This window comes from Orussus abietinus, unplaced genomic scaffold (genome assembly GCF_000612105.2).
Source record: "Orussus abietinus isolate OABI.00-Male unplaced genomic scaffold, Oabi_2.0 scaffold11, whole genome shotgun sequence".
Lineage (NCBI taxonomy): Eukaryota > Metazoa > Arthropoda > Insecta > Hymenoptera > Orussidae > Orussus > Orussus abietinus.
The window spans coordinates 1,222,826-1,246,525 of record NW_019396016.1 but is presented as its reverse complement, the minus strand read 5'-3'; the positions used below and the strand labels follow the sequence as shown (position 1 = coordinate 1,246,525).

The window sequence follows — 23,700 nt, the reverse complement described above, 5'->3', positions numbered from 1 at the left end:
TACAATTATCATTATTATTAAACTTATTTATCTAAACACATGTAACCACTTTTATTAACTCAGGTTGTACATTTTAGATTAGAAAAAATAGACTTAATAATGGAATTTTTAAACCTATAATGTATTTTCATCTATAGCTTATCTGTTTCTTAATCATGGACAATAAATAACATTATATACTTGTTATACACAATTCAATATAAAAAAGTCTGAAATAAATATTATGTATTTTTCATCATCAAGCTTCTTATTTGTGACTTTGCAGATTCAATAGAATTTTTCAGATCGTTACTTGATTGAACCAATTGGGTTGTGCTACAAAGAGAAGACTGATTAATTAAAGAAAATCTATATTAACAATATGCTGATTAAAGTCTGAAGTTTACCTTGAGTCTTTGATGACGATCCGTTTTTTCTCATCTCCTTCCTTAGGTAATAATTTAATGATAATCCCACTATCTACCTGTTTGACATTAGTGAATACAGTTTTATCAGACTTGTCTTTTTTTGCAATATTCCTTGTGTCTATTATTTGCGGTCGAACAATTCTGACTTTAGTTGTTTTATTGGCAGACTGTCCCTTATAATTTTTCCTTTTGTTAAAAGGTGATTCTTTTGAAATGATTTTTGACTCTCTCACACCTGCAGATCTGAATAGAACATCATTTGACAGATAAGGTCCTCTCAAAAGTTCTTGTGCAGGGTTTGGTTGTATTTCCGTCACATGACAAGTGGACTCTGGTAAACTAGGTTCAGATACTGGTCGTGGATCAATATTTTGAGGAATTCCATTATATATGGTGGTCAGTGTTTCACCTGGGTAATTTTTAGCAAGTCTTTCTTCGGTTAGAGGTAACGCTGGAGTTTTCTTTTTACGCTGATATTGTTCTCTGTAAAAGCATGTTTAATTTGTCATTGTATCAAACTTATCATATATACATCTTATCATATAACAGTGACTTACTTCGGAACGAAGGGGTCCACTTCTGGATTTGTTGGATCTTCTTTATGAGATTTAATTCTAAATGTAACATCTTTGCGGCGTTGAATTAATTTATTTCTTGTTTCCGAAACCGATTCTAGCTCAGGTGCATAAAATGCATGTAAAAGGCCACCAAAGAAGTTCTTACCATCGATAAATCGCTTTGCAATTCTATTTGATCGAATAAGTCATATGATTTAATGTTGCATACATCGATACATTCAACTAATAGGAAAAATGTAATACAAATCATTGAAAATTCTTTACCATCCAATAATACATACCTCGCACTCTGTATTCGTGCAAAATGTACATGAAATACATCTGTAAATTCTTCCGTAGGATAGTCGGACACGATTTTAATTTTTTTTACATCTCCGTAAGGAAACACAAGTTTCTTTACTTCTTCCGTTAACTGTAACTTTGGCACTCCACATATTAACAAATGCTGTGACTCGTTATTGATAGTATAAACCTGTTACACAGAGCTAGCATGTCAAGGAAATTTTCACACAGTTTCGAAACGAGTTAAATCTCATTAAAAGTTTTCACCCCAAACTGCGATATAAGAGATTGATCAAAATTAAATGAATAACTCATCGGAAGATCATGCCGAGGATATACATTCAATTTTATTCGTTCTCGTAAGGAGAAACATATTAGATCCTGTTAAAAAATATTGATAAATTCATAGTGTAGGATACGAGTCTTGATGCTAACCTTTACAGCTGTCAACTTTTTTCCCTGTCTGTAAGCAGGTCGTGTTCGACATACGTCTTGTTGCTCGTGATGAGCAAGTTTCACGATCCCTCGTTTTTCCGTCATTCTTAGTTATAACAAATTACAACCCGAAGGCGTAAAACTAGTCAACAACATGGACGTAATGGCCGCGACCGCTGGCCGGACCCGGCTCCCGGATTGGGTCCGGCCTCGCCCAATCGCTGAATCGCAAATCGTGAGAAGTGAACACTCTCACCAAAGATACACAATCATCCCCTTGCTGCCATTTTGATGATTTATATCAGTGTTCCAACCTTCTTATCTTATGTCATGGTTAATTTCCAGTGGCTTGGCGGTTAGCGGCCGGTCAAGAATATCTCAAAGTTTTGCATCGAGTTAGAGTTTTAAAAGAAAACGATGGGTCAGCACGTCTCTCGAACGGATTTCGAGTGGGTTTACACGGAAGAACCTCACGCCAGTCGCCGAAAGATTATTCTAGGTACTTTAGCGGAAATTTATACTTATCTGTCACGTGTCAATGACATTGAACTCAATTGTACAGCTAGATGTGTCATTTATGGTCATGTCCTTTATCGCTCCAAATTGAATCTCTGGAGTAATTTTTAAAATGTATTTAAATTAAAAGCATAACGACGAATTGAACATTATTTAGCTTTAGGTGTCGAGACTTGCAAAATTGAGGTAAATAAGAAATGCGTATGCAAGAATATTGTACAAGCATTTCTTTTAATTGCAGAAAAGTATCCACAGATCAAAAAACTATTTGGATATGATCCCAATTTCAAATGGGTTGTGACAGCGATGGTACTAGTTCAATTTGCATCAATGTTTGTGGTGAAAGACCTAAGTTATCCGGTATTATTTTTGATGGCTTACTGTTTCGGGGGAGTAATTAATCATTCTTTGATGTTGGGTAAGAAAATTATTTTCATATAAATGGCAGTTTAATGCTGGGCGCAAACCTGTATTTCTGTCTTAATGTTAATTGCAGCTATACATGAAATAGCCCATAATCTCGCGTTTGGTCATGGAAGACCAATGGCTAACAGATTATTCGGCTTCTTTGCAAATTTGCCGATTGTTATACCTATATCTGTTAGTTTTAAAAAATATCATCTTGAACATCATCGGGTAAGTGCATAGGAAATTGAGTTAGGCAATAATATTTTACGATTATATAGTTTTCACCCGGATAATTAAATATTATTAATTTTCATAGTACCAAGGTGATGAAAAGTTGGATACCGACTTGCCAACATTATTAGAAGCAAAATTATTTTGCACAACGTTTGGAAAGTTTTGTTGGGTCTGTCTTCAACCATTCTTTTATTCTTTTCGACCCTTGGTTACTTATCCGAAACCACCATCGACTCTAGAATATGTAAATTTGGCCATTCAATTGACTTTTGATGTAATTGTATGGTACTTCTTTGGTAAGTAGTTTTTTTCGAGAGATGTCAAAGTAAATTTGGAGTTTATTCTATAGAAATACTCTTGAATTTTTGTACAGGTCCTAAAGTATTAATATATTTACTCTGCGGTGGTTTAATGGCGATGGGATTACATCCTGTAGCTGGTCACTTTATATCTGAACATTACATGTATAAAAAGGGTTTTGAAACCTACAGTTATTATGGCCCGTTAAACTTTATCACATTTAATGTTGGATACCATAATGAACATCATGATTTTCCTGCAGTTCCCGGTTCTCGACTACCAGAAGTATGTTTCACCACATCATTTACGGACTTATATATTTGTTTTACTAAATATGACATCGATTGTATTTCATATTGGATTTTCAGGTAAGAAAAATAGCCTCTGAATTCTATGAGGATCTACCTCAGCACAATTCGTGGACAGCAGTTCTATACGACTTTGTAATGGATCCTGACATTGGGCCATACGCCCGTATCAAACGTAAGCACAGAGGCCTAGCCTCGTAAGAAAAGATTAAGTATTGAAATTGTACAGGTACTCCTATCGAGTGTAAAGTCAGTGATAACGGGAGTGTTCACTATTCTTATCTGAATAGGTGAAAATACCAGTTTAGTATATTTTATACTATATATGCCAGCAAAGCTTGATCTTTAGCAAGAGTCTGATATGGTAAAGACTGACCATATCTGTGTACATCGTTTCAAGCCTTACTGACTGCGGGATATTTAGTTTCCTGTCATAATAAGGGGAACAATTGTAACATAAATTACGCATACTTTTTATTGCAATACCAATTTTATGCTTGAGAATTTCCCTAAGTGGAATTGCTTTGAAGTTTTGAGATCACTTTGCGTCAAATGCACAAAAACTTAAAACTGTGAATGATACTGAGCACCGAACATTTCCTAAACGCTACTCTAAGATCTAGTCATTCCCTCGACTTCTGTACACAGATGTAATTATTTTTCAGTTACGAAGGTACTGTTATTTGTTGCTTAACATCGTTTGCTATAGTTTACGTACAACAAACGTTTTGCCTGTATAGTTACGCTTTCAGTATTTTTGATCTTTACAGCCATTGATGTCACATTTTATGTCACAATCATGATTAGCAGTAATTTCTTGTGTACCAAAAAACTGGTTTTCACAAAAGACACTATATTTTTCTATACGCTTAAGGCTACTTTTTCTGCCATAAGAATCTGCGTGTACCAAATGACGTATAGATATTACAGTAAACTGTATAATTAAATCTAATAAATATTTGTGTATTGCAGCATATGATAAAAGTAATTAAATCCTAATGTTAACGAATTATGTGGAGCTTCCTGATTTTTCGAATGATTCATTATTTGTCTACGGAATTTATGGATCGTCTGGTCGTGCCGTCATTTCTACCAATAAAGTGAGCAATGATGCTGGTTCCCAAAGCATCGGCAATGATATTTATTGTTGTCCTGAAACGGTCACTGAAATGAAACGCATATTAAATATCACCCATTCAAAAATACGTAAGAAATTATAAATTTATACTGTTTATACAAATCATACACTATGCCATCAATGGCAATAATTAGCATGACATCCTGAGCGGGGATTCCCATTGAGCTTAGCACAGTAACGAGCATCATGTAGCCACCACTAGGCAAACCAGCTGCCCCGATACATGACAAAGTACATGTTATGCTGAAAAAGAGTATTCCAGAAAAATTCCACAATCTTTAACAATCCGAGCGAAATGGACCAACCTAATGCTGATGATCTTCATTAATGAAAAATCTAGACCCCTCAGTTGGATTACGAAAATTGCGCCGATACTCTCGTAAAGCGCTATTCCATCCATGTTTATTGTTGCGCCAATTGGAGCAACAAATCTGGAAATCGTCGGGTCCACTCCGATTTTATCAAGACATCGAATGGTCATTGGTACGGTGGCGGTACTGAAAGTGCATATTAATTTTTATATTCTCCAGGAGGGAGGATTTTTAAGGTAGTTTAAATAAATAAAGCACCTTGACGACGTTCCGAAAGCCGTTGCAAGGGCCGGGCCGAGTTTTGCAATAATTTTATACGGTGATCGCCGTGTGCAAATTAAATGCAGCAGAGGTAAGGTGAACAATCCGTGAATGAATAGCCCAGCGAATACCGTACATACATAAGCACCTAAACGTGCCATCATTACGCTGAAATCCTCTATTTCTAATACTCTGCCTACTGTAAGGAAGAGCACACCGACCGGAGCTATTCTGCAATTTTTTTTTTAGTCTCAATTTATCGGTAACGCTAATTTCCATCGTATAGTGTTTAGGTATTACATGATCACTTTGTTCATAAGAACTGCCGTCGTCTCGAAAATGGCATGAAAGAAGTTTACTAAGGGCTTCCTGTCTTCCTTCATTTTTCCTATTGCCAAACCTAACAGGATACTGAAAAACACCAAACCCAATATGTTGGTTCCTTCCGTGTATTCGTAGGACGTCGGCCACTCGTAGATCGGCACTATTAAATATAATATATTTTACTGATTTTTTTCATTCATGAAAATAAATTCGTAACTATTAAAACGAATGCGTATATTCACCTTCACTCGTGTTCTTTGGTTTCTTCAGTACCGTATGATACTGCAAAAGAAGAGTGATTTAATTTCGTCGCGATATTAATTATTGATAGTGTATTATTGATTGTATATTATTATATCTTTAACTGGTTACTCACTTGCATCATACAGGCATTCACTAAATTATCCGGAACCACGTTACTATGAAAAAAATAATGCATAATTAAAGCGCGGAATTGAAGTGTTATAAAATTAAGGCTTAAACCTTTTTAATTACCGTAACAGATCTAGGAAAATATCGACGGTCACAAAGTGCTTTTCCAGTTTTATCATTTTATCAGCTTCGTGTGTTTTTCTGTTAACTTCTCCCGGTTTCACGGTTTGAGCCAAAATGACACTGGTTATTATTCCCAGAGCCGTTGTCGTCGAGTAATAATAAAGCGCAGTGAGACCGATTGTACCTGTAATTTAATAATTAATTATTTTTAGGACGAAAATTTATATATTTTTTTTTTCGAAATTTACCTGATGAACTTAGGGTACAAGTGGCTGATACGATGCTCGACACGACGAGTGGTACTATCAGACAGTTGATAATTCTTAGAAACAATTCTCCAGGAAATTGAAAATACATGATTTCCCTTTCGGACCAGGGCTCGGTTGCATAATTTTTTAATACGCCCCCAATGCCAATACCAATAATTATTCCAGAGAGCGTCATTACCGTTACATGGTGTTTCATCACACAAGGTCTCATTGTGTCCATTGTTTTCCAATATTTAAAATTATACTGCTTTTATACCTATTTCTCTGTACACTTGCACCTTAAGACATATAATTTACAGAGGCGAGTTATTTCACGAACTTAACACTAGGAGCGCAAAAAGCATTCTGTCGTCAATCGGCTACATTACACAATTCCTATGTGTACACTGCGATAAGTATGATGGTTCATTGTTCGTAATACCTTTTCATTAAAGTGCAAATACACGACGGCTTTTCTCACAATCCTCCGATTTCAAGGAGCTACTGGCAAAACTAACAGGAAGAACTTTTTGATCACGTATTTCAACGTTTCACTTACCTTTCGAGAACAGCGTTTTATTTGTTATCATAATTGCATAGGAAAATGAATTTTCAGAAGTGAAATATTTCTTTGCATTAAGGTCAAGTTTTATTTTCATTCATTTCTTGCGCTACTACAGTATAATAATAAATACGATTGATGTCGTGCACGATACATAAATGGTGTATATTTACAGGGGCTTTGCATTTTTCAGGCCATAAATTTACGTATCTGAAGCATAATATGCAACATCGGTCTACTGTCACATTAGTGTTCCTCGATCCTCGTCAATATCTTACATATCTTTACAGTTTTTCGTTTAAAACCACTTTTAACGTATCCGTCGAAACATCACATATGCACTAATCTTGCATCCAGTCTTCCGGTTAAAATCTCAATACATAATCTCTCATTACATTTATCACTTCTTAAGAATTCAATAATTCTGTTAATAATGCCTGTAGTATTAGTGAGATCAGTAAAGAATTCTTTTTTTTTTAATTTTATTAGAGTTACATTTATACAAAGTTGCGTCGGTAGTATTACATCTCTAAGTAGCTACGTACATTCCTATGCTGTTTAATATTTGGTATTACGTGTATTCCTGTGTTTAAATCTCTTCGCTCGTATATCCGGAGGGAACCGTAGGTTCCTCTCTAGGTTTCCTTTCATCGCTTCTTCATTTGAGGTAATTTGATTTTGCTCAAATAAAAGGAGAAAAATTTGTTTATTGACTTTCGCTTCTTGTTAATGAATACACGCCAGTCGCAGTTGCGATTCGCGCGGTGCATCGCGATCGTGGCGAATTGGACAACCTGGAAATTTTGGCAAAGGTGTCAAATAAGTCTCGGCTCCAACAATCGGGGATCCTTATCACCGTTGAATAAGCGGTACCCAGTTATCACATTACCTGATCCTACAAAGGCGTTTCTTTCCTCGCCTCGGCCTTCCACTGAAACCCATTGACTCGCGTCGTGATAGGCTTATTTCTGTTGGTTGCGTTTTCAATTCCATTTCTAACACCAGCCACCAACCTCATAGCTGGATTCGAAACCAAGCCGTTGCGCTTTGGTTTCGAGTTGCCACTGTTGAAAGAATAATACCGATTATTCCTCCTTTCCTTCTACTCCAGGGATTGGATATCGTATTTTTAATTATCTCGATTATATTCATCGTCAAGGGTAATTCAAAAAAAAATATATAAAACAGAAGGGAAGAGACGTGAATCGTTCACCTGCTCGATATATGCTCGGGCGTGTGCTTGACGTTTCGGCCAACACCAGCCCCGCTGTTCCCTAAAATGATTCTCATGTGGGTGTCTCGAGTGAAGTGTGTGTCGGCCGAGTTCCTTTTGTCATTGTGCCCGTTTCTCTTTTCCTTACCGGCGCCCAAGCCGAGCATTTCGTTGGTCAGCTCGAATGGCTTCGCTATCTCGGTTTTCTCGATCATCTCCGTCTTAATGTTTATAGGCTCGTAAATGCCGGCCGGGCCGTTGAATCCGCCGGTCAGCGGCTTGTACTGTACGCTCTGATTTCCCGACAGCAGGGACACCCCCAGCTGACTCTGAATCGCGCTGGCTGCAGTTTGGGCACTTGGTGGACTAGTATTCGTCGGCGAGTACGGTATTAGGCTGTCGCTCAGCGGGGAATGAGGTGGCGACGCGTATATCGGACTCTGGGGTTCACTTTTTAGCGGAGACAGCAGCTTGCTCAGTGGCCGACTCTTAGCCCCACGGGAGCATTGTTGGAGCTGTTGCGTAAACGACAACGGCGCCTGGAATTTAATACGATCAAGTGACCCGCCGGTCGTTTCCACGTAGAATTATGACAACGGTATATTAATCTCCGTGGCATACGGGAACTACTACACGACGGGAAGACCAGGCCTCGGTGAGAGAAAAAAATTCAGCCCTCGGAGGTAGAACCCCCTTGGAAGATTTCCTGTCTCTAAGCCGGAGGGCCTGGTGCTTCGCGCCACCTTTGACATCGCGTTGGGCTAAATTATCACGTGAATTGGCTACCTACTTTAATTACCTGGTTGACCATCGAACTCTGATTGAACTTCCCCTGGTCGCTCTTCGTACTGCCGGTCAGGTTGCTGCTGGACTTGCTGTTGCTGGAATTGTTGCCCAGGGAGACGCAGCTTCTTCTCTTCGTCGAGTCCGGAGACTCGGCGGGGCTGCATTGCGTCGAGAGTGGGTTTAACGTTACCGAAGAGGGTTTCGTCTCTCCGGTGGAGTTAGACGTCACGGAAGTCGCGCCACTGCTACCACCTACCGCAGAAAAATAGATTCTCTGGTACCTTGCCGATAAGGGATCGAGGCCTGAAGATTAAGCATAGCCAGGGTTTCCTCTAATTACCTCCATTGACAACAGGCCGTAAACTTCGTTGATTAGCGGAGTGCTCCTCGAGCAATCTAACAACCGTATCGTGTCCACTCTTGGCGGCAACTTTGATCGCGTTCCTACCGCAATGATCGGAATGGTTCGGATCAGCCCCGTGGTTCAGAAGAGCTCTGACGCAGTGCTCGTGCCCTTCTTGCGCCGCTATACCTGAAACGTTTCATGAAAGTGACGCTACATTCTTCCGCTTGTATTTACATTCCATGTGAGGGTATGTAATTCGTCGCAAAAAAAATCATAGGCGTACCTAACGCGGTTGCACCTTGATTGCACGTGTGATCTGGCGTTGCCCCGTGTTCGAGAAGCAGTCTAACGATAGCAGCGTGTCCTTGCCATGCGGCCGAATGAAGCGGTGTTCTGTTCTCATTATCGCATGCGTTTACACTGGCACCACCTTCTGTCAATAGAAGAGCCACCATCTCGACATGCCCTTGCCAAGCACTCACGTGAAGTGGAGTTCTTCCCTACGGTCAATTTCACGTTCCAATTTCAGTAACGATTCCACGTATATCGATAGAAACAATATTCCACATCGAGGTTAAAGTGTTATAAAAGTGTCGCGTGAACTAAAAAGTCAAGTTATTTATAACACTTTACTTCAAACAGGGCGCATCGAATAATTCGAAACCTTAACTCGTGATTATGGAGGTCCTATCCGGAAATTTAATTTTTCAAACAAAAATGTATTTACCCCTAAAGGAATTTTTTTTCGGAAAATTAAATTTTACTATGGGACCTCCATAATCACGTGTTAAGGTTTCAAATTATTCGGGGCACCCAGGTTGGGGGAAAGTTTTATAAATATTTGGACTTTTTGGTATATGTATATCGCACTTTCATAACACCTTATGACCGGTATATAACCGAATTGATAAAGATTACCTCGGAATCTCTGCTTTCCACGTCGGCATGGGCGTGTTCCAGGAGAAACCTCGCCATGGCCAGTCGATTTTCCAACGCGAGGATGTAGAGAGTGCTCCTTCCGTCCGCATCCTTTGCGTTGACGTCGGCGTTGTGCGACAAGAGCACTCTTACCGTATCGTAATGTCCTTCTAGAGCCGCCAACCTACCAAAGCGGAATACATATTTATATAAAATCCACTCGACTCCTTACCAATGCCCCAATTATATTCGGATCTTTTACCTCAAAGCTGTCTTCCCGTCGTGAGCATGTTGGTCGATGGGTGCTCCGTGTTGTTCCAAAAGTCTCTCCACCAAAGTAGTGTGTCCCTCTTGAGCAGCGAGCATGAGCGCTCCTTTTCCATCGTTGTCGGCTTCGTCGACTTTCGTCCCAGCCTCCAGCAACGCTTCGCAGACGTCTATGTGGCCTTCAAAAGCCGCATAATGTAGAGGCGTCCATCCCGAGTTGTCCCTGTGTTGCTCGTCGAGACCTATCAGTGCACATAAAAAATCCTTTCAACACTTACCCGGCACACTTCTCCTTTATTCACTCGCAAACATTCTCATATGTCCTCTGATACTTCCTTTAACAGGTGCCATAGGTTATTTTGTTGAAATTCAATACTGACTATGAATAAAAAAAAAAGGTTGAAGTGATTACAAATTCGGTATTTCCACAGGGATCTTCCGAAGCAACGCACCTCTGTCAAGGAGCTGCTTGACGACGTCGGTGCCTCCTTGCGCAGCGGCCACGCTGAGGACGGTCCTGCCTTCGTTGTCTATGCTGTCGACGTAGCATCCCCAGAACAGCAACAAGGCTACGACGGATCCATGGCCCATGCTCGCAGCCGCCCATAGAGGAGTTCTTCCGGTTGCATCGCAATGGTCCACATCTGCCTCGTACTCGAGCAGTAACTCGCACACATCTCGGTGTCCCTCAAAGGCGGCGACCAACAGCGGCGTCATACCGTCCTTGTCCTGGTGGTCCACGGCGGCTCCTCTTTCCAGCAATATCGTCACCACCTGAATGGTTAAGTCTCCCATTATTAATTGTACAAGACTACGCTATCGAGTGAAATCTTTCAATTAAGAGAAAAATGTCCACCTTCGCGTATCCCTGATTGGCAGGGACGCACAACGCGGCGACGCTCAAGGCCGTTCTGCCATCGCTGTCGGCGTGATCGATCTTGGCTCCGAAATCCAAAAGATGCTCGACGATCTCGCTGTGACCCATATAAGCAGCAGCTATGAGGGCCGTCCTGCCTTCGTCGTCGGTTCTGTTGACATCGGCACCGTGCTGCAACAATGCCTTCACTATGTCCTCATGGCCGCCCCAAGCGGCAGCTCTCAGAGCGGTGCGTTGATCCCAATCCGCACAATCTACCTTCGCACCGTGCTCCAAAAGTTGTTCGACGACCTGGAAATGACGTAGCATCAGGCAAGGAGAAAATGAAACCACGTATAACAATATTCCACAGGCGTTTACGGTACTAAATTAACGGCGTTAGTTGCAAAGCCTCGAACAAGTCTACCTCCATTTTGTCCTTCGAGCATGCAAAAAGGGAAACCAATGCCGTTTCCCGGCATTGTCTTGTCGTGCCTGAACTCGCTGTATCGAATTATTGCCCGGAGAATGGAGAGTTATTAAATAGTTAGTCGATATCGAGCAATTGCGGGTTGTCTATGATTCAATATGGCGGATCTGGTAACAGCGGTTCCGGGTTATGAACGCCTGGCATTAACGGAGGACAAATGGTCCATTCCCTTGAACTGCGCGAATCAAGCACTCCCATTTTCGGGAGATTCCGGAAGATACCGAATTAATCCTTGCAAGAGTAATTCGGATCGTAACAATGGGAGACCGAGTTCATGCACGGGGAAGCTTCCTAAAATTACGCGACACCGCACAAAGCGCGTCTTCCAATGCGAGCATTCCTCCGGGGTACAGAATTTAATTCCAACAATTGCGAGGCCATTTTCCCTGCGTACATCATGCATACATAAAATGCCGTCCAACGGACCGGCCGCCTCGTGCCCCGGATTTCCGAGCGTAAATATCTCCGGAATAAAAGTGGCGATTTTACGAAATTACATTTCGGAACGAAGAGCGTTCTTCGATAGTTCCTTCCTCCGATGCAAAATAAAAATTCTCGCCGAGAGGACATTCACTCGGGAATCAGTGAAAACTATTCTCTTTTTTCAGAACCGATTGCCTTTGATTTCCTATCCTAAACAATGCGACTCGGTAAGAAGTTACGGTCGGCCTTAAAATCGTCGCAATGTTTCGGTGATTTCTAACGATTTCGAGCATTGAAATCAATGATTCCCCGAGTGAATACCCCTCGATTCTCACTTGATCGGGCCAGGTCCATTGGATGCCGTAAGCGTCCCGTTTGGGTTAGGGTTCCACTTTACAAGGCTGGCGGCGATTATCGATTAGTCACTACGGGAGCAAACCAAGTAAAATAAATCAACACTAACTACATTCGGGACACGTTTAACAGTGTCGTCGAGTTTCGTAGAGAGGGTTGGCTGTGAATGTACCTGGGTGTGTCCTCCCCAGGCAGCGGCCCTGAGAGCGGTCCAGCCGTCACAGTCGGCGTGGTCCGCCTTGGCACCGGCAGCTAAGAGAACCCGGACGACGTCGGCGTACCCGTGCCTCGCAGCCAAGTTTAAAGGCGTTTGCCCGTGCCTATCGATGGCTTCGAGTTTCGCCTAGTGAGACACATCACCGATTAAGAGGGTTCCACGAAAATTCAAAGATTTAACCGCGTCTCAGAGGTACTCCCTCATCCTTCGGGTCATCGCGATGGCATTACAATTAATATCATTTAACCGTCTCCCTTGGATTTTGGATTCATATCCCAAGTGGGTCCATCTATCCGCTTTCTAGGAGGACGTAGAAAAATGACGCGGACAATGACACGAGTACTCGTAGGAGAGGCGAAGTGGGATGGGAGTTTTTCCCCGGATAATGGGGGACTTTCTCTCCTCGGTAGGTCCTTGGTGCGCGATGATTGACACGTACGGCGCGGATAGTTTCCCGCGGCAATTGCAGCCGACGCGCACCTGCGACCGGCAGAGGACCGGTAAATAGCGCAAATAGCGCAAATACAGGCGAATGACTCGAAAACTGCCCCGAGGTGTACGTCGTTGTCCCTCGGCTCTTTTCATGAAATCCTACTAGCGTAACGTTATAATTCGAGCCGACCGGTCTCGTTTGCGGAGGCAGGCGAGAACGGCCGCGGGGCCTCGGGAGAGGCCGTAAACCTTTAACGTAACCGGGGATCCGCGGGTTTTTGCCCTGAAAAATTATCCGCCGGGGGAAAAAACGAGGCAGGCCCTAAAGGCGTTAAGCCCGACGGATGCAAAACCTTCGGCCGGAAAGCCTCGCTTGACGCAACTGGCGTCACAACGAGTCTTACACCTTGATTAACTTCACGCCAAGATGCTGCATTTGCATGGAGATACTCGGAGCACCTTATTTACACCTGCAAAAAACGCTCCGTCGAGCGCTCGCGGAGCGAATCGTTTCGCCCGGCGAAATGCCTCGGTTCGAGGATTTCCACATAAACGCAGCGTCGGTTTTCTCGGTTCTTCTCTCCGCCTCGAGGAGATGAAAAACTGGAGACTTTCGGTGGATCGAGGAATCGGCTGTCGAGCAATTCGCGTTTCGGCTCCGGGTTGCGGGTAAGGTAACTTAGGGGAGTAAGGTTCATGGACGGTCTCGTGTAAGGAACATCTACGGGCAAAAGTTATCTATTTTTGTGTGTTCAAGGGTATGCGTGGAAATATATTTTTCAGATATACCGATTTTTTTGTAGGCGGCGGGTTTCCTGCCTCCGAGTCTTACCTGGGGACATGCGGTAAGGGCCAATTCCAGAAGGGAACTGTTCCCGTCGGCGGCGAGGGTGTGCAGGACGGTGCGGCCACTCGAGTCCGCCTGGTTGATGTCTCCGCTCTCGCCGAGCAGCTCCGTCAGCGGCTCGCCCAGGGACTCGTCCATGGGACTCACATCCTGTGAGACCTGTTGCATTCCCATCGCGAACGACCGTGAACAACCGTGAACGTCACTTTTTGCCGATACTTTTCTCCTGGGTGAACATTTATCTCCCCTCTCTCTCTGCTCCTCGCCGCTTCCGCGTTTTGTCTTTCTTCAACGACCGAGAGAGAAAAAAGGGCGGCCATTTTTTCGCCCCCTGCGGAAGCCACATCGGGCTCGCCTTTAATAAATAATCCCGAAACGTGGCGAGAGTAAATTTCACGCGAATGATTTAAAGAAATACGTTTAAAGGGGCGTGCGCGAACGGGCCCGAGGTTCCCTTAACCTGTTGCGCTCTCCCACGAAACGGTGGCCGCGGTATAACTTTTTCGGCATATTTTTCTAAGCCGTAAACATTTATTCCCAACGTCGGCCCGGCAAATACCGGCATCTCGAGTTTGCCTTTATTAAAAGGCTCGGCAGGGAGAGAGAGAGAGGGAATACTCCGCTAATTGCGAAAACAAACGCAAATCTCCGCCCAGGGGGAGACGACAAAGGTGCGCGCTGGTTAATGGGGAACGCAAACCGGGAAAAGGAGCGAGGAGACCGGGAAATGCTAGTTTCCCGGGTTAAGTGGATACGAAAGGCGCCGAGAAATTTCATCGACGTTGATGAAATAAAATTCACGTATAAATGAAAATTTCTTTGTAAGCCGTTACCCCCTGTATATAGGCCAACCCTTTCATATCATCTTAACTCGTCCATCGATCGCAAAAGGAACCGGGAGAATCACCTGACTAGAAGAAACGGCGTCTTTGACGGGCTCGTCCTCGACGACTTTCTCGGAGGGCTTGGCTCCGGAGTCCAGGAGCAGTCTTAGGAGTCTGGTGTCCTGTCTGGGCCAGAGGATGCAGTCGGTGCTATCCAGGTAGCACTCCTCGACGGGAACCCCGCTGCCTATCATCCAGAGCACCTGCAGAGCGTGCAGGTCCAGGCTGGACCCAACGGCAGCGACGCTGGTCATGGACCTTTGCAGATGCTGGCCCAGGACGCAGATCTCGTCGGAATTTAGACCGGGACCTCGCAGGGTATAGTACGCCGCCAACATAGCGTGTCCTTCGACGGCGGAGCAGAGGTACTTCTGGGTGCAGTGCTTGACGTCCAGGAGCCACTCGGCGAAGCTGTGATGGAAGAGCATCAAAGCACCGGCCCTGGACACGGAGATGACCCTGCGAAGCAGGTGCAACCTGCGATTGAAGTCCTCCTTGGTGATGGAGGTGAGCGCGGTGCGGACGCACTCGTAGAGGACCTCCTGGGTGATGGGGAGCTTGGCCGCCAGGATGACGTTCAGCAGGGGCAGGACCTTGGCGAACTGCTTCCTGCTGAAGAGTCGCTGACACAGCCAGAGATAGAGACCGTTCAGGGTGCCGGGGATCTCGCGGATCTCCCGCAGGACGATGAAGTTCTCGGCGACCCCGTCGAGGACCTTCTCCAGGTACAGGAAACACCCGTTGCTCTTGATGTGCAGCTGATTGAGCATCTCGGCGGTGTCCCTGGAGATGTGCTGCCGCAGGGCGTCCTCCTGGTCCAGCCTGGCCAGGATGTACTGCTGCACGTCCCGAACCACCTGGGACTTCCTCAGGTCGTCCAGAGAAATCTTGCGGAACCCGGTGAACATCCTGGAGATGGTCCTGCTCTGCCTCCTGGCGGTGCAGACCAAGAGCAGCCACTGGGGGAAGAGGTGGTGGTGGTTCGCCAGGAGCTCCGCGATGGTGCGGCTGACCATGTCGTTCTCCCTCCTGGAGTCCCTGGTCCCGGTGTAGGGAGGGTTCAGGAACTGGCCTTCGTCGATGGAGTCCACCAAGAGGAAGAGGCAGTTCTTCGGAGGCTCTACCTCCAGGAGGGGGAAGAGAAGCGCCTTTTTCAGGGCCTCGTCCGGGTCCCTGTCCAGGACGTCAGGCTGCAGGGCAGCCTGGATTTCCGGATCCGTCCGCAGCTTCTCGGCGTAGGCCTCGGCGACGGCCTCCTTGGAGGTGAGCGGGGCCGTCGCGGCGGTGGGCGTCGGCGAGGTCGGAGAGGACAGCCGAATTCCATCCGCGCCCGCCTGGAGACAAAGAGGGGCGTCCATGACCACCATGAGACGCGCAACCCCCGACCTAACCGGTCCATCCCGCCACCCGGACGTCCCGACCGAGGTCGAGTCCTACCTGCAGGAGCTGGGCCACCAGGGACCTGACGAACTGGGCCGGCGATAGAGAAGCGTCGCTCCTTGCCTGACAGAAGTGCCTGGCCAGCAGCCTCCGATTGAGGTATCTTTGGTGTCTGGCGTTGGCGCCGCTGGATGGCCAGGCCAGCTCGGCACAGAGGGCCGTCTTCCCGCTGCCGGGGCCGCCGATGATCAGGGCCCCGCAGGTACTCGCAGCCGGCCTCTGCTCCAGGCAGTGGGACAGCTTCATCAGCGCCCACTCCCTGCAGAAGAAGCGCTTCTTCTCTATCACCGGCGCCGCCATGGTGGTCCGTGACTTCGCCGTCTCCTTGGAGCCCGGTGGGGCCTCCTCCAGGTCCGCTGCTCGACGAACTCGACGGCGAACCTCCCGTCGATGAAAGTGGCGCCAGACTATGTGGCTGGGACACGCTCGTCACTGCAGCCAGGACGTCGCTCCTTCCACAAGCCGCTCCTGCTCCCGCCGAGGGGACGACGTCGGTCCTGTCCCGACGACTCTGTCCGCTGCACCCGGGTCCGCCATCTCGGCTCCCGGGAAGACGCCTCCTGGCACCTCGAACTTCCCCTCTCCGCTTCGAAGCCTTTCTTCCTCCTGCCTGGCCCTGGAAGAGTCGATCCACCGGGGGTCCTCGAAGCCGAGCGACGCCTACTCGTCCACCTGGGGGAGCTGCGCTAGCAGAAGTCGGTCGGAGCCCCAGGGGGCTCTGCGGCTTCCTCGGCCTCCATTCGGGACTCTCATCGCCTCGCTAAGGTCGACCTGGCCGATCCGCTTCCCTGCATCCCGCACCTGAAACCCAAGACCGAAGTGTACTACGGTACCGCTGGGAAGTGACCCACTTGTGTCCCAGGCCCCAGGAAACCGGAACACCGAATGGCTCATCCGGGACCGTAACTTCCCCGACGGTTCTTTACGGGACGTCCCGTCAAGAGATTACCCACCGGTCGCTCCCGGAGAGGAACCGATTTTCGCCCCTCTTCTTCTTTCGACCTCGTTAACCCGGATATTCTAGACCAGTCGATTAAGCACCCCGATGTGCAATTCGGGGATTTTCGAAATTTTTTCTCCACCCCGGAACCACTGTGGGAATGCCGATATCGGGGAAAGGAAGCGAGAACTGGCGAGATATGGGGTTTCGCGACCCTGGGGAGGCGCTTCGAAATCCGCTTAATGTGTCATGAAAGCGTCAAAAGGGGAAAGATGAAATTTCGCGAATATTAAGACCTCAGTTAAGACCTCCATAATCCCGTGTTAAAGTTTCATATTATTCGCTGCACTCAGTTTGGGGAAAAATTGTATACATATTTCGAGATTTCGATATATATGTGAAATGACCCTTTCGTATCACCTTAAGGATGGGACGGAATCGTTTGCGGTGAATCGAGAAGGCCAAGCCGGCGAGGCTTCGGCAAGTGCATTTGCGGACCGATTTGCCGTAATTAACGGCTGGTGCACCGAGAGCTACGTGGGTATGCAAATCGCGGAAGGGGAGTACCTCGCGCCGAGGTAACGAATCGCCGATAGCGATCGCAGGTGCGAGTCGTGTCCGAAACGGACACGCACCGTTGAGAGTCTCCTCTAAGTAATCTTCCGGGTATTTTTCTCGACGCGAGGTTATTACTTTATTCAGGATAATTAATCCGGGATGTTTTTCCAGATACTCGTCGGTGCTCTTTTGTCGGCGCCATTTTTTCGGCGCGTTCGTCATGGGCGGCCCTTTGGGTTGCTTAAACGAAGATGACTCGTGCCTTTTGCAACGATTTCCTTTCTCGAGGGAAGATAAGCTAAGGTTATGCGCTGATCGATGTCGACGTCGATGTCGACGATGTCGGCCGCGGACACGAGCAGATCGCACGTGCGATTATTCCCGGACGAGGACCTTCGTTATTTTTAAAGACGCCCCTTCGCAAAAACCTCTCGTCATCCAGATGCGCAGGACGTTTCCATCGCTAGTGCTACTTCTTCGGAAGAGCGATTCAACGAGTGACGGCACTTGGCAAAAATTGCAGCGATTCGATCATTCTTATCCCTTACTTTGTTTGAAGGTTAGGGGGCTAATGGGACTTCCGGTGAAATCCTGGAGTTCTATCCCTGGGACCCGATTCTCCAGTTCGCACGGATTTTTTCCACATAGGAATAAACTCCCATGAGCAATTTTCCATTGTTGGGAAGCAGCGCCATTGCTCAACATTTAAAAGTCGCGTGCGAAAGTCCATCGTACCCTGAGGGAAAAAATTCATTGAATCAAAGAAATATTTTGTTAATTCATAGAGTAATTATCTGACTCGAATAAACTCATTGTTATCATTCCGAGGGAACGTTGCATCCAGTTCATTCGAGTTTATTTGAGTCAAGTCATTAGTCTTTGGTTAAATGAATTTTTTTTTTGGGGGCGTAACTCGAGAATCGGAGCCCTGAAAATGGGGAGATCGGTGCGCCGATCGAGGAGACTTCAACGCCCGATCGAGGTCCTGACGGCGGCTTTTCAAAGGACTCTGTTCCCAGCGCAATCCCGGCAACGTCCTCGCAAATGCGACTAATAAAGCCCGGCAATTCGTAACGCTCCGGCAGGAATCCGAACGAAACAGGAGTTCCCGGCCCGGCGAAATTGCCAGACCGATTCGTGGGATGCGCAGACGCGAGAGGATAATGATAAACCTGTTTCGCTAATGAGAGCCGGAGATGTAGGTAACTCCGGCCTTATCCGGCCGATATATATCTCCCTCCGCGGGCTCTCTCTTTCTCGGCACCAGCTGTCAGAAACGCGCAGAAAAGCCGGCCTGGGAAACGATTCGACTTAAACTCGACTTAATTCCGCAAATTCCCAGACGAGGATCTCCGACTCCCCCGCGACTCCAAGAGATTCAGGTTAAGGCGGCGAGGAAGTTCGACTTATCAATGGGAACGTCTTTTAGCGTGATAATAGTAGGCATGATACTTTTCGTAACGAAACTTTTAAATTAAAAAAAAAAAAGAAAAGAAACGAAATGTATCGGTGTCTCCAATTTCATATTCCGTTACTCTTTGTTTCTATCTTAGCAGACTTGAAATTTTTTAAGTAAAAATTCACTTAGAAAAATTGTATAAATATTTGGAGTCTTTGTACATATATATGACAGTTTTATAACACCTTAGGTCGTTTGCACGTACGGATTGCATCTCACTGATTTCCCTAACGACTCCGAGGAGGGCCAGTTCTCGCCTGAGAATTCCTGGCGATTCCACGGCCAGAGTTTGCATATTAATATTCCCGGGGACGATTTAAGGGAAACAAATTGAACAAATCGTTTCGGGGAAGGTCGATCTCGAAATCGTTTGGAGTGCTCGATCGAGTCCGACTCGAGAGACTAGAAAAGCAATGTCGTTTTGCCCTGATAAGTTCGATCTCGATTCCTCGACGGATCGGAGCGAAGAAGTAGGGTTCGTCCGTGGACGCAGGTGTAATTCATTGATCCGATTGGCCAGCAGGTGAAACCGATCGGCCGCGATCCTCGAGTTGACCGCTCGCGATCGGATTACGCGTTTCTAGAAATGCGCACGGATCACCAGAGAAAAAAAAAATAATGAAAATAACGTTAACTAAATAAATTCCACGTATGCGTTTTCCCCAGTAAAATATGATTTATGCAATCAATTATCTTTTTCGGAATGTAGTTATACGCTGACAGTTTTGCTTTGGTTCCATAATCATACGTGGTGCAATTTACCAGATGTGCAATTTAAAATCGTACCTTTGTAAGGAATATTTTATTTCAATGTCCACCGTGTTAAATAGCATTTATGTACTTTTAAGGGTGTACGTTGCAGAATTTCACAGATAAGTGAAATATGAATCCCTGCCAAAAACATTTTCTGTCATTTTTGGGGACTCATTGCATTTTGTACAATTTACCCAACTTTACTGTGTGTAACTGGAATGAAATCGATTAATGTGTAAAAACGAGGCTGGCGGTGTTCGGCCCTCGACTCGGACTTCTCCGACCTCGAGGCGATCGGAGAATCGACGTAGAAAACGCGATTGAGAGGTTCGAGGCGAATCGCGAGCGACGCGAACCAATGACCCGCGAGGCAAGTGTCGCAATTGTAACGTCGAGGCCGGCGAGCGTATCGGGGCAGAGGAAGGGGCTCGGAGGAAAAGACATTTCGAACAATGAGGACTCGAACTTCCAAGCGAATCGAGCCGAAGTTCACAATGCTCGCCCTAGTTTGCCCGGGCACAGAATTCAGGGCTTAATAAAGCCGGGAATATATACCCCGGAGCGGCCGCGATTGCGGAGAATTAAGATGAGAATGAAATAAAAAAATTAGAGCCTCGATATCCAGGTCCCTTTGAATGGCGTTAAAAATTCCCGAAGCGATAATTCCTGGCTCCTCGGGCGACGAAAGAAACTCCAGAAATACAAAAAGAAAAAAAAAAAAGAGCATGAAGTATCTCCGGATAGCGACCGAGCAAAATTTCGCGGGCGAGTAATAAATTATTGAACGGGAACCACCGGACAGGTCGTGATATCGATTGCACCCTGTCACCTCGGGACCTTCAACCTCCCTTTCCTCGAATGGAGGGATGCGGCCCTCTCCTTGCTCCGATTAAACGACTTTTCGGTTCGTTAGCCTCCCTGTCGATCTTCCCGCTGGCCGATGAAAAGCGACGCCGTTGATTTTCCGACCCGGCTTAATTGTAATTCCCCTGCCACCCTCGTGTTAATCGGGCCCTTGGAAAACGAGGGAGGAACTTTCGGGAGAAAAAAAAAAAGAAACGCCAGTCCTTTCGCTTTTCCCCAGTTTCTCCGGAGCTCGTTACCGCGGCCGCCATGTTGGGCGATTTTGCGCGAGCGCATAATTGTTGCGGCGTTCAGGCGGGCTCCGGAAAATAAAACGGCCGGTTTAACGTTTAGTCGTAAACACGTGAACCAACGGCGTACATGCCGTAATGAGACAAGTGCCGGTATATAAATCAGCCGCGGCTTCGAAAAACCGTGGACACCTCGCGGGTCGCTCGTAAACTAACAGTACGTATGGAGTAATCACGGCCGCGTCATTGTCGGTGTCTAAATCAACGATAATTCACGACACGGCCGGCTGGGACTTTTTCCGCGTCTCCGATTGCACGGAAACGAGCCCGCGGAATTTCGAGCGGGTGCGAGCGGTTACATAGAAAAATTCGAAGTCCCCTCGATGGCGTTCCGAAGACGTCGAGGAGCCAATTGAGAAAAAGGAGAAGTCACCGGGTTTAAGTGACGAGCCTGTGGAAATGACGATTTATGGCGACGCGGCGGATTGGGGGCGACAAAACTGAGGAGAAAATCGGAAAGCAGGCATTTCTTTTCCCACCGTCAAGCGTTTATTGGGTGACGTAAACGCGCCTCGGGACTGCCGTAAATGGGCAATGGCGCCTGCACGAGTAACGCCGTTGATCTCCAAGTGGAGATCAAGAGACGTTAAAAGGCGCCCGGAGAGGAGAAACAATAAATTGATCCCGACGGAAGTAACATCGGTTACGTGACCTGAAATCCCGACGAGGACGTCTCCATCGGCCGGTGGATCCAGAAATCGCTCTTAAAGGCCCCTTTTTGCTTGCATTCCTCTCGACGGGATCGAAGAGGGGAACCTGCAAGAAACCGCTAATGCTTCTCCGCCATCGGCAGCTAGCCCTATACGGTACGAAACGCGCTGTAAACGCGCCTTTAACATCGCTTCGAGTAATTAAACACGTGCGTCGCCCCTTCTTCCCCCGCGCCTCTTGATTATTTCTCTCCTCCCGTCTCTCACATTTTATTTTTTTTTAATCAATCCGCTGCTTCATTTGCAAGAATAATTCCCCAAGTGGGATTTTTTCCCAGAGAAATAAAAAGGGTAAAAGGATTCTCTTAATCAATTCACTCGCCCGGCTTGCCGAGAGAGTAAATTGAGTGAGAACCTGCATTTTATCGGGGGGGGGGGGGGAGCCAAAAACCAGGATTTTCGGATTTTATTAAAGACTATTTAATAGATTCGATTATTTCGAAAAATTACTTTCTACGGTAATTGATTACTGCAATATACATCGTTAGTGGTCAAAAGTTTATATGTGTGTTTATTTAAAATTAAGGATTTTGAATTGTGAAATGGAAATCAAACCCTCGGGATTACCCCTCGTATATTGTCCCGATTTACCCCTTTCTTCCCTCTTCCGGGTTCTGCGACTCCCTTATCGCTTCCATTATCGGAGTCCTCTGTAATCGCCAGGACCCTCTCGGTAGAGCGGTTACACGCGGAGCGGAATTTCGATATTTGTTTTTCCCGGCCTCGTTATCGAAAATAAAATCGGCAGAAATTTCAGAACGGGGTGGACAATTAAAGCCGTGCTCCGCATGGGCATTCAATTAACGGCTCACGGGCGAAAAAAAAAGGGGGAAGGCTCGGATCGCTCAAATAAATCCATCTTCGGGGGAGAAAATACAATCCCGGAATATGGTTTTCGGGGAAATCGATTTCGCCCCCGAGGACTGTCCCTCGACATTTGGATTAATTTTGCGTAACGTCAATCGCTCGCACCAGGTCGAGCATTTAAATCGAGTCGACGTTATCTGGACGGGAACGCACGGGCTGGAAATGGCGGAAATAACCAGGCTGCACCACTCTAGGTGCATTGCTTGGTTTCAGTTCCAGTTGGCAGGCGTGCCTACCGCGTGTCTTGTGGTTTCGCGTTATTCGCGGTTCGTGCACGCGAAACCTAAAATATGCACCTACGTGCACCGACGTTAGCTCGGAATGCATCGCATGGGGAGTGCACCGCGGATGCAGCTCGATGCAACCGGAGGAAATCCTCGAAATCCTCGAAATTTAACAGGGAAGCCAAAAGCGGGGAAATCCCGAAAAGCGCATTTTCTGGCACCGCTCAATAGCCCCCGAGAAACTGCACGATAAATAATTCTTGACGTAGAAAAAAGAAAAAACCTTAAAAATGTCCCTCCGAATGATTTCCCCTCGAAAACGAAGGATTTAATTAAAGTCGACGACTTAAGCGGCTGATGCACAGGTGGGACGGGGTGAATGATATATTTTAGATTCAGAGGGGTTGGATTTTAATTTAGGGAGGGCGGTTTTTCTCCCCGATTCCATTTATTTTTGGAAATTCATGCGAGCCCCGGGCACGGGGCGGGCGCGAAATTGAAAGTGCGAGCAGGGAGGAGGGTGGAATTCCTGAGGGAGAAGGGAGGAATATCGACGACGAGGGGGAAGGGAAAAAGTGCAATCCTCGAGAGATGCTCGCGTATAATCGATCGGGATTAAAATAGATAGCTGACCCCGGGGTCTTGGCTCGTATGGATGCGGCGACGCGGACGCTCGCCCCCGTAAACGCGCGCATAAAAGTCGGTATATATTGATAAAGAGTGCGAAAAGGGGCGAACCATTGTAACGCGCCCTC

The 23,700-nt window shown here is 46.2% G+C and overlaps 4 protein-coding genes across 9 annotated transcripts in view; 1 reads left to right on the top strand and 3 right to left on the bottom strand.

The window, feature by feature from the left end:
* Positions 1–32: 32 nt before the first annotated feature.
* Positions 33–1,874, bottom strand: LOC105704258 (RNA-binding protein 48). Its single transcript, XM_012433319.2, has 5 exons — positions 1,703–1,874; positions 1,267–1,457; positions 965–1,153; positions 387–890; positions 33–315 (listed from the first exon to the last, which is right to left on the bottom strand). Exons 1-5 carry the CDS (start codon positions 1,805–1,807, stop codon positions 222–224), a joined length of 1,083 nt encoding a protein of 360 aa, XP_012288742.1. The 5' UTR covers positions 1,808–1,874; the 3' UTR covers positions 33–221.
* A 141-nt stretch (positions 1,875–2,015) lies between these two features.
* LOC105704163 (sphingolipid delta(4)-desaturase DES1) lies at positions 2,016–4,578 on the top strand. 2 transcript variants are annotated; one of them, XM_012433168.1, is made up of 7 exons: positions 2,016–2,201; positions 2,460–2,636; positions 2,715–2,854; positions 2,943–3,156; positions 3,234–3,445; positions 3,529–3,643; positions 4,441–4,578. In XM_012433168.1, the coding sequence occupies exons 1-7, from the start codon at positions 2,120–2,122 to the stop codon at positions 4,458–4,460; spliced, it is 960 nt and encodes a 319-aa protein (XP_012288591.1). In that variant the 5' UTR covers positions 2,016–2,119; the 3' UTR covers positions 4,461–4,578. The 2 variants fall into 2 exon arrangements, with proteins under 2 accessions (XP_012288591.1, XP_012288590.1); XM_012433167.2 differs by having other exon boundaries at positions 2,017–2,201; positions 3,529–4,477.
* LOC105704162 (excitatory amino acid transporter 3) lies at positions 3,926–6,585 on the bottom strand. Its single transcript, XM_012433165.1, has 9 exons — positions 6,246–6,585; positions 5,998–6,181; positions 5,879–5,921; positions 5,745–5,784; positions 5,479–5,662; positions 5,176–5,409; positions 4,912–5,103; positions 4,715–4,849; positions 3,926–4,632 (listed from the first exon to the last, which is right to left on the bottom strand). The coding sequence occupies exons 1-9, from the start codon at positions 6,484–6,486 to the stop codon at positions 4,512–4,514; spliced, it is 1,374 nt and encodes a 457-aa protein (XP_012288588.1). The 5' UTR covers positions 6,487–6,585; the 3' UTR covers positions 3,926–4,511.
* A 667-nt stretch (positions 6,586–7,252) lies between these two features.
* The window catches only part of LOC105704160 (ankyrin repeat domain-containing protein 50), a 58,889-nt gene continuing 42,441 nt past the window's right edge, over positions 7,253–23,700 (bottom strand). For 2 of the 5 annotated variants that reach the window (XM_012433160.2, XM_012433161.2), the window contains exons 3-16: positions 16,278–17,081; positions 14,864–16,174; positions 13,942–14,115; positions 12,570–12,803; positions 11,194–11,505; positions 10,790–11,111; positions 10,333–10,579; positions 10,071–10,254; positions 9,436–9,652; positions 9,147–9,338; positions 8,811–9,058; positions 8,021–8,559; positions 7,697–7,871; positions 7,253–7,601 (exon numbers count right to left, since the gene is read on the bottom strand). In XM_012433160.2, the coding sequence (XP_012288583.1) occupies positions 7,703–7,871; positions 8,021–8,559; positions 8,811–9,058; positions 9,147–9,338; positions 9,436–9,652; positions 10,071–10,254; positions 10,333–10,579; positions 10,790–11,111; positions 11,194–11,505; positions 12,570–12,803; positions 13,942–14,115; positions 14,864–16,174; positions 16,278–16,580 (4,452 nt within the window). In that variant the 5' untranslated portion in view covers positions 16,581–17,081 and the 3' untranslated portion in view covers positions 7,253–7,601; positions 7,697–7,702. The remainder of the gene's footprint in view (positions 7,602–7,696; positions 7,872–8,020; positions 8,560–8,810; positions 9,059–9,146; positions 9,339–9,435; positions 9,653–10,070; positions 10,255–10,332; positions 10,580–10,789; positions 11,112–11,193; positions 11,506–12,569; positions 12,804–13,941; positions 14,116–14,863; positions 16,175–16,277; positions 17,082–23,700) is intronic. The other 3 variants (XM_023434662.1, XM_023434660.1, XM_023434661.1) reach the window with 3 other exon arrangements.

Coding starts and splice junctions, on each gene's coding strand:
- LOC105704258 (XM_012433319.2), bottom strand. CDS start 1,807: ATGACGGAAAAACGAGGGATCGTGAAACTTGCTCATCACGAGCAACAA. Junction 891..964: donor GTGGACCCCTTCGTTCCGAA/GTAAGTCACTGT, acceptor ATGCTTTTACAG/AGAACAATATCAGCGTAAAA. Junction 316..386: donor ATCGTCATCAAAGACTCAAG/GTAAACTTCAGA, acceptor TTCTCTTTGTAG/CACAACCCAATTGGTTCAAT.
- LOC105704163 (XM_012433167.2), top strand. CDS start 2,120: ATGGGTCAGCACGTCTCTCGAACGGATTTCGAGTGGGTTTACACGGAA. Junction 2,202..2,459: donor TCGCCGAAAGATTATTCTAG/GTACTTTAGCGG, acceptor TTTTAATTGCAG/AAAAGTATCCACAGATCAAA. Junction 2,637..2,714: donor TAATCATTCTTTGATGTTGG/GTAAGAAAATTA, acceptor TGTTAATTGCAG/CTATACATGAAATAGCCCAT.
- LOC105704162 (XM_012433165.1), bottom strand. CDS start 6,486: ATGGACACAATGAGACCTTGTGTGATGAAACACCATGTAACGGTAATG. Junction 5,104..5,175: donor GCTTTCGGAACGTCGTCAAG/GTGCTTTATTTA, acceptor ATGCACTTTCAG/TACCGCCACCGTACCAATGA. Junction 4,633..4,714: donor ATTGCCATTGATGGCATAGT/GTATGATTTGTA, acceptor GTTTCATTTCAG/TGACCGTTTCAGGACAACAA.